The sequence below is a fragment of the Paroedura picta genome, chromosome 1 (genome assembly GCF_049243985.1).
Source record: "Paroedura picta isolate Pp20150507F chromosome 1, Ppicta_v3.0, whole genome shotgun sequence".
Taxonomy (NCBI): domain Eukaryota; kingdom Metazoa; phylum Chordata; class Lepidosauria; order Squamata; family Gekkonidae; genus Paroedura; species Paroedura picta.
In genome coordinates this window covers 31109269-31117121 of record NC_135369.1, presented here as the reverse complement: position 1 = coordinate 31117121, position 7853 = coordinate 31109269, and the positions used below count along the sequence as shown (strand labels likewise).

At 45.9% G+C, this 7853-nt stretch overlaps 1 protein-coding gene and 1 long non-coding RNA gene across 4 annotated transcripts; one reads left to right on the top strand and one right to left on the bottom strand.

Moving 5' to 3' along the window:
* Positions 1-211: 211 nt before the first annotated feature.
* LOC143835020 (trypsin-like) lies at positions 212-5954 on the bottom strand. 3 transcript variants are annotated; one of them, XM_077332099.1, is made up of 5 exons: positions 5767-5954; positions 4517-4670; positions 3601-3839; positions 1507-1676; positions 212-531 (listed from the first exon to the last, which is right to left on the bottom strand). In XM_077332099.1, the coding sequence occupies exons 1-5, from the start codon at positions 5918-5920 to the stop codon at positions 229-231; spliced, it is 1020 nt and encodes a 339-aa protein (XP_077188214.1). In that variant the 5' UTR covers positions 5921-5954; the 3' UTR covers positions 212-228. The 3 variants fall into 3 exon arrangements, with proteins under 3 accessions (XP_077188214.1, XP_077188206.1, XP_077188221.1); XM_077332091.1 differs by having other exon boundaries at positions 4517-4679; positions 5767-5947; XM_077332106.1 differs by having other exon boundaries at positions 1507-1649; positions 4517-4679; positions 5767-5938.
* Positions 5955-5999: 45 nt separating this feature from the next.
* Positions 6000-7751, top strand: LOC143835053 (uncharacterized). The gene is made up of 2 exons (XR_013229977.1): positions 6000-6463; positions 7401-7751. It is a non-coding gene; the product is annotated as an uncharacterized LOC143835053 (long non-coding RNA).
* Positions 7752-7853: the final 102 nt, after the last annotated feature.

Here is a 7853-nt window from a genome sequence, read left to right as displayed (position 1 = left end):
TATGTAAGTTTTGCATCATTTAACACTTAATATGTATGCTTTGCTTTAGTTCTGTTTTCAGGTTTCTGGTTGGTCCCAGATTTGTATTAGACAAACCCTATTGCACTGCTGTATAGGAAGCCTCATCCTGTGGATTGTATTTTCTTACTCTGGGTAATCTGCCTGGAGTCCCAGTGAGAAAGGCAGTCTACAAATGACACAGATACATAAATAAATATACCCATTTTACTATGATTCATAAGCCATCAATATCAAACAGACAAGCGGAAGGAGGGGAGGATGGAAAGCAAAAGGTCTTTCTCCAGCTCCTGCATGGGCAGAGGTGCCAATTATGTCCATGCCTTTGGGTATATACGGCTTCCCTTCTCTAGCCGTCGCTGTCTGTATCCAATCAAGGTAGTTGAAGACGAGAGTGTAGGCTGCCGGACTCGTCTCTCTTCTGCAGCTGTCTCCCTGGCTGGAGATTCCAACCACAAACCACTTCACAACAATGTCTCCGTTGGTGCAAACCAAAGGCCCTCCACTGTCACCCTGCCAGCAGGGAAAGAAGAGCACAAGGCCATTTGTTCAGCATCTTGCCATCTCCTCGGAGCTGGAGGGACATACCCAGTTTGTGGACATGCCCGGTTGTACTCTGGGGGAGCAGCACCAAAGGATGAGTTTTAACTGCGAAACTGGCCAATCTGTAATACTGGTTCATTTTTTAAAGGACCCAGAGATGGTGCTGATTGGAAACTTATGGGTAGTTGCCGAAACTATAAAAGTAGAGGGCCAGTGTGGTGTCAGATCCAGGTCCTTACTCTGCCAAGGAAGCCTGCTGGGTGACTTTGGCTTTATCAGTATTTCTAACCCGTCCCTATCCAAAGACCCGGGGTGGGTTACAACATCTGAATATATAATATAAATAATACATGAACTTGATAGAAGGAATTTGGGGGTTCTCCAACCCCCCCTCCTGTACAAAGTCATCATTCCCATTTCAAACTTTCTATAAAGCTGGAACATATTTTGTCCCTTCAACCACATGCTGTGCCCCTTGCCCTGAGAAAGAGAAAGCAAATGGGCAGCAGAGAAGGGAAAAGGAAGGAATATAATGACCAGTATAAAATAATATGGAGGAGCATGGCTTCCCTCAGAACTCTGGATCCAGAGATTTGGGCAGACATAGAGCAGACTTGGACAGACTTGTATGGCACAGGGCTTGCTTGGTCTTTAAGGGTAGCCCAAAGGATCTAGGGAAGCCTTTTTTCAAAAAATTTTACCATTGGAAAAAACCCTGAAACATACTTCAGGTTCTGAGAAACCTGAGAAGTGGCATGATCATGCAGAAGATGGTCAGGAAGCATAGCTGTGGACACACCCACCTGAGGCCCCTCCCCTTCCTGTACCCTCCAGGCCCACCATGGGATTGCATTAGCAGTGGCAGGATGCTAATGTTGACTGGATCATCATTCAGGATCATGGTCAGTCTGTTTTCACAGCCACACAACACCAATTTTAGCGTACCTCGCAGATGTCACTACTACCTTCCACGGGGACGGCACACAGCACATCCTCCGTCAGCCCCTGGATGCTCTCGGAACACTCCTTGTTGCTGATCAGAGTCGCTTCCACTTCCTCTTGCATCTGGAGTGGCTTTTTCTCACCACCTGCAGACCCCGAGGGAAGGAAGACTGCTGAGGAACCATTCACAAAGGATGGAGGTTAAGTCAGGGATGGATCTCACCATGCTGAAGTGTTAACTTGGTTGTGGTCCTACAGGCAAAGCTCAGCACTCAGGACCCGTCTGGGGCTGCTGGTAGCCATCATGTAGGCCAAGTGTTCTCTCCAATCCAATTCATTTGCTGGACCTCGACCTGGAAGCTTCAGCCAGAGGTGGCAACCCTTATGATCTGCAGCTGGCAAAGCAGAAGCCGGAATGCATCAGGAAGGAGTTCTGGATTGGAAAGCCAGGGCTCCCAAGGTTTTAGCCAGACACTGCCAACTTCAAGGGTTAGTTCAGCAGTGGAATAGGCTGCCTAAGGAGGTGGTGAGCTCCCCCTCACTGGAAGTCTTCAAGCAAAGGTTGGATACACACTTTTCTTGGATGCTTTAGGATGCTTAGGGCTAATCCTGCGTTGAGCAGGGGGTTGGACTAGATGGCCTGTATGGCCCCTTCCAACTCTATGATTCTATGATTCTATGATTCTAAACATCCCATACACAAAGGACTCTTAAACTGTAACGAATAGAGACTCCTAGACTGCTCTCTCGCCATCATCTTCCCATTTCGAGCCCCAGCATTCTTAGCACTCCAGTCTGGACACTACAGGGTTTTAGTGTGTTGTAGGTAGGCATGTCATGAGATGACCCAGCTTCATGGCTAAATGGTGATCTAGATCTGATGCCCAAACTTCCTCCCTGACTAAAAGATCATTCCCACCATTAGAACAAAGGGCTGCATCCTCTCCCTGCACAAGCTACTGGGAGGAGCATAGAGTTGCCACTGGGATGGGGGGGGGGGAAGGCCTGTACCTTGAGTAGAAGCTTCATGCGTGAAAATGGGAGTCGACGCATCTCATGGCATTGCTGCAATTCAAACTGATAGGGACAGCTAGAGGGAACGGTTCATATGCTGGGAACTCTACAAATGCATGCCGATAGCATCCGCTGATGGAAAGGAAAAGTGTACAGCCTCTGGCATGTTCTTCATTGCCACCATCTTCCTAACAGACATCTTCCTAACATACAGCAGCTTTCCGTGGTATCCTATGTTGAGCTCAGTCGTACAGGCAGTATGTTTTGAAATAAACTATACCTGGCAGTGTTGGAATGGAAACAGCCTAAATGGTTTCTGCTGGTTTCTCAAGTTGCTGCCTGAATTTCTGCTAAAATAGGATAAAGTTAAAGTAAAGGTATCCCTGTGCAAGCACTGGGTCATGTCTGACCCTTGGGGTGATGTTTTCATGGCAGACTCAATATGGGGTGGTTTGCCAGTGCCTTCCCCAGTCATTACCGTTTACCCCCCAGCAAGCTGGGTACTCATTTTACGAACCTCGGAAGGATGGAGGGCTGAGTCAACTTTGAGCTGGCTACTGGGATTGAACTCCCAGCCTCATGGGCAGAGCTTCAGAGTGCATGTCTGCTGCCTTACCACTCTGTGCCACAAGATGCTCTTAAAATAGCATAAAGTCCTTTAAATGCTAGCTGCAAAGGAGGTAGATCCTACGACCAAGGCTAAGAGAAGGCACCAAACCCAGGTGAGGCTACAACAGACACCATCCTATGGTCAAAGGAAAGTCAGTCCGATTGCCAAGTGACAGAAACTCATCCTGTGGAAGATGACAGCCACAAGACAGCCAGGGAGGAAGCAGAATGTGGGCATCAATTAGGGAGGCTGCATGGCTGTTTCATAGGACTGGAGACAGCCGAGAGAGGGAGGATCCCTTCAAGGCTTGTCTGTGTGGCTGAGAAGCCAACCCAGCTGGCAAAGAGAAGGAAAATCAGTTACCATTTAACCTCCTTCTGACAGTCTCCAGTCCTGGGCCAAAAGACTCTGCTCTCCCTACCCAAATCCCACAATTCTCTATATGTATAGTAGTTTGGGATGAAATGCAGTACCAGCCATGCTGGAGTTCCATCTGGTAACACGGCAGTCTTTCCACATGTGGAGGTCATGCATGAAGGGCAAAGAAATGAACGTGTTCTCTTCCGTGAACTTTACGGGCGAGTCCAGCAAGATCAAAGCAATGTCATAGGCCATGCTTTCACTGTTGAAATCCTGATGGATGACTATCCTATCCAACGTCCTTCTCTCTGGGTGCCCGGTCAAGCCAACTATTATCTGGATATCTGGAGGACTTGGGAACAAAGCAGAAGGAAAGGGAGTATCAACGAGCAGAATCAATGACTTACAGGGTTGGATGGAGGTAGTCTAGTCATCACTGGTCTAATCCAGGAAGACCAATGGTCTGAGTTGGTGATAAGTGTGATTAAAAATGGTGGGGAAGAAGCCTGAAATCCCAAGCCACCCAATATCTTCCTCCTAGCTATAATTTTTAGTCCCTACTCTTACAAGAAAGGGCAACCAAACTGTAGCTCTCCAGAGGTTTATGGGCTCCCATGGACTGCCAGCAGAGGCTCATGGCAACTGTAGGCCATGGATATCTGGAGACCCACAGTTTGGCTACCCCTGCTCTAGACCAAGGGTGGGAAAGCCTGCTTAAGCATACCCATAGTAGGATCCAGGAGTTCTAGATCATCCAAGACCAATCCCAGTGCTTCAGAAGTACAACCCACTTGCATTTCTGACTATCATTTCTCTTGGCTCTTGAAGTACAAAGACTGGAACTCTGTTTGGGATGGTCTTCACAAATCAACCAGCAAGTACAAGGAAGGTGGATGGCATGGCGGGGTGGGGGGAGCAACAAAATCTGTGTGTGTGTGTTTGTGCGTGAGTGTGTGTGCATGCTTGGTCTCCCCATCTTTCCGTCTGCTGTGGGTTCCTTCTTACTTATAAGCAGCCTTTGATACTCACATGTCCTTTGTGAAACAGTGAGCCGCAGACAAGATCCACCAGCTGTTCAGGATCACCCCTCCACAGATATGCTTGTTTATGGCTTCTATGCTGACCTTCCATGGAAGCTTCTCTAGTGCAGCCGCTCTTTCTTCTCTGCTTCTCGGTGCTGTCCCTAAGGTGACTTTGTAAAGTCATGTGATGGAAAGAACACTGGTTGCACAACTTTGCTGTCCTGCTTAGAAGAACAATTTTCTACTCTGTAGAGACACGGTGTCCATTTTACAAATTTGGGGTGGAGATGCTGGCCTTGCCAGGATATAACTTGGCCAAGAACTCATAAATACATACATATGAAACTGCCTTACATTGAATCCAGGCTTTCTCAACCAGGGTTACGTGAAACCCTGGGGTTTCTTGACAGCCCTGGAAGGGTTTCCAGAATAGGTAAGAGTTGATTAATTTTTAATATTATTTACAATTTTGTTAAACATTTATTGAGTGATATGACTATATATGGTCATGTTGCTCCACCCCATCTCAAAATGGCCAGTGATGGGCCTGGAGGGGGTGGGAAGGGGAGGGGTTCTGGGTGGGTGTATCCACAGCTATGCTTCCCAGCCATATTCTGCACAATCACACCACTTCTGGGGTTTCTTGAAATCTGAAGAAAGTTTTGGGGGTTTCTCAATGGTAAAAAAAGTTGAGAAAGGCTCTAGCTTAGTACCATGTTGCTCTGCTAAGTTTCGGGTAGAGAAAGCTCATTTTCAATGCCTGCTGCCTGAGATCCTTGAATCTGAGATAATGTGCACACAAAGCATGGTTTATAGCACCAAGTCATGGCCCTTAACCAATATATGTATATGAGTTAATAAAGGCGTGAAGGTCCCTAATACTAAATCAGACCACAGAACAGCACACTTTCTACTCTAATACCCAGAAGCTCTCCAGGACTCGTGTAGAGAAAGATACTCACTAGCTGAGATCTTTCACCAGAAGATGTCTGGGATTACATAAACAAATAAATATTTTTTCAGCCCACCCTTCCTGGATAGCTCAGGGTGGATCACAATGTAGACAATCAGAATGTAAACTCATAAAAACCATCTAGAACGTTGTGTGTGCAAAATTGAGACATTGTCACCAAGCTGAAAAAAGTCGGCCTTTGGTCCTTCTGGTTTCTGTGAACTGTCTATAGCCTCTTTGCACTATGGATGTAGTAATAATAATAATTTAAAAAGAAAAACAGGATGGAAAGAAATTCTACTTACTTGGAAGGGAGCTCCTTATAAAGGACCCTAAAAATAGAAGAATACCAGGCAGCATTTCAGCGCTGCTTGAAAATGATTCCCCACCTTCATGTTCAGACCAGAAGTGGCAAGAAACAATCTCTCTGTGCTTCTCTGCACAGGCCTGAAGCAACATCACTCAAAGCTCCGCCCACCTTGCCACCCTCCATGTGACATCACTCCCCAGTGCTCGTGGCATCATAATGGAATGCTGGGTCTGACGGCAGCCAGGCAGCTCAACACCAGGTTTCGCCTTTGGACAACACCTCTGGCCTTCATCTCAATTTTATAATGGTCATTTAGAGAAATTTAGAAGCTGCTTTTCTTCCCATTGAAAAGGGGCGTGCAATCACAATTTAAAAACAGAAAGAGTGGGTGATATCCTGCCCTCTAAGAAAGGGTTTCCCAGCCTGCAGGTTGAGTGTGGAGTTCTCCTGAAAGTATAATTGGTCTCTATAGCACAGAGATCCCTTCCCCTGGCAAAAACAGCAGCTTCAGAGGGTGGGCTCTAGGAAATCACATCCCCACTGAGCTCCCTTCCTTCTCTCCAACTCCTTTTGTCTTGGGGTCGTATTCCAGTTGAAGAATTGGTTTTTCTATGCTGCTTTTCTCTACTAAAAGGAGTCACAAAGTGTTTTATAATCTCCTTCTCTTCCTTTCCCAGCAGACACCCAGTGAGGTAAGTGGGGCTGAGAGAGCTCTGACAATACTCTTTGGGTCAGAACAGCACTATCAGGGCTATGAAGAGCTCAAGGTCACTCAGCTGGCTGCATGTGGAGGAGGAGTGGGGAATCAAACCCCGTTTGCCAGATTAGAAGCCATCACTCTGAACCACTACACCACTTATTGCTCTTCTATTTCGAAGAATATTTGACCTTTTCCATATACCATTTCCATATACTTTTTTTCTATTCAGATACAAAAGTTTACAATTATTACTTTTTATAGTATTGAAATAACAAAACTGTAATGAATATCTGTTCCACTTAATATTTCTGGTAAGGTCTAGGAGGAGGAGTTGGTCTCATGGCTTAAGTGCCACTCAGCGCTTAATACCCACTGGGGGCGGCTGTCCTGCCCTGTGTGCCTCCTCCTCCATCCAGATTGCTTGTCTGCCCAGCGGCCTGCCAATCGCCTTCCGTCTCCCACTCCTGACCACCCCCTCCTCCTTCCAGATCCCTTCTGCATGAGAGCTGCCCCTGCCGGTGAGATCCCTTCCTGGGGGCCTCCAGCCTGCAGCCTTTCCAGATCCTGGGGGGAGGGAAAGGCCATCCGCAGAGTTCTTCCACCCGCTCCCCAATCTAGTGCCCGTTGCATTCCTGAATGCAATGGGCTTTGTCCCTAGTCTAATATTATTGTGTTTTTTAAAAAGCTATTCTTCATAGGAAAATGGAAAACATTGCTAATTTTCTAATCCTCATTTTGTAATCCTAATTAGAAACGTAACCATTGAGCATTAGAAGCTTAGCTGTAGGATTGTTGTTTTGGATGATATTTTAATGTCCATGATGTTACTATTAAATTATATATTTCAATTTATGCATTTGCATCAAGTGCAGAGTTATCTTTTCCTTTCTTTTTCTGTTTCAACCTTTTTGGTTACCTTTCTCCTGCAGAGTTGCGTTTTTATCCCCTTTTTGGGGTTGTACTCACTGGTTGTGCAGCAAGCAGCCTTCAAGTCTTCGTCTTCAATGCATATTCATGAAGAGTCACCTCTTCACCTGTAAAAAAAGAAAAGAAAAAGAAAAGAAGAAAAGCTTTCCTGAGAACATGCTGTGGCAGCATTAGTGCTTTTGTTCAGAAGATTGCTATGGGATACAATATTTTGAGGTCTCGTTTGAGTTTTCCGTTTATATTCATGAAAATGATGAATAATCACTGTTAATGAAGGCTGGAGTTGAAACATACTTGACAATTTTTATTAATTTGTAAATACCACTTCAACGACTGGCTCTATTTGGAATGTTTCTTTCCTCTCTGTTTCTTTGGTTGTATTTCACCGTTCTGTTATGGAACTCAAAGTCATGTGTCAGGAATTCCCAGGATTTCTCTGAGCCAGACATGCACCA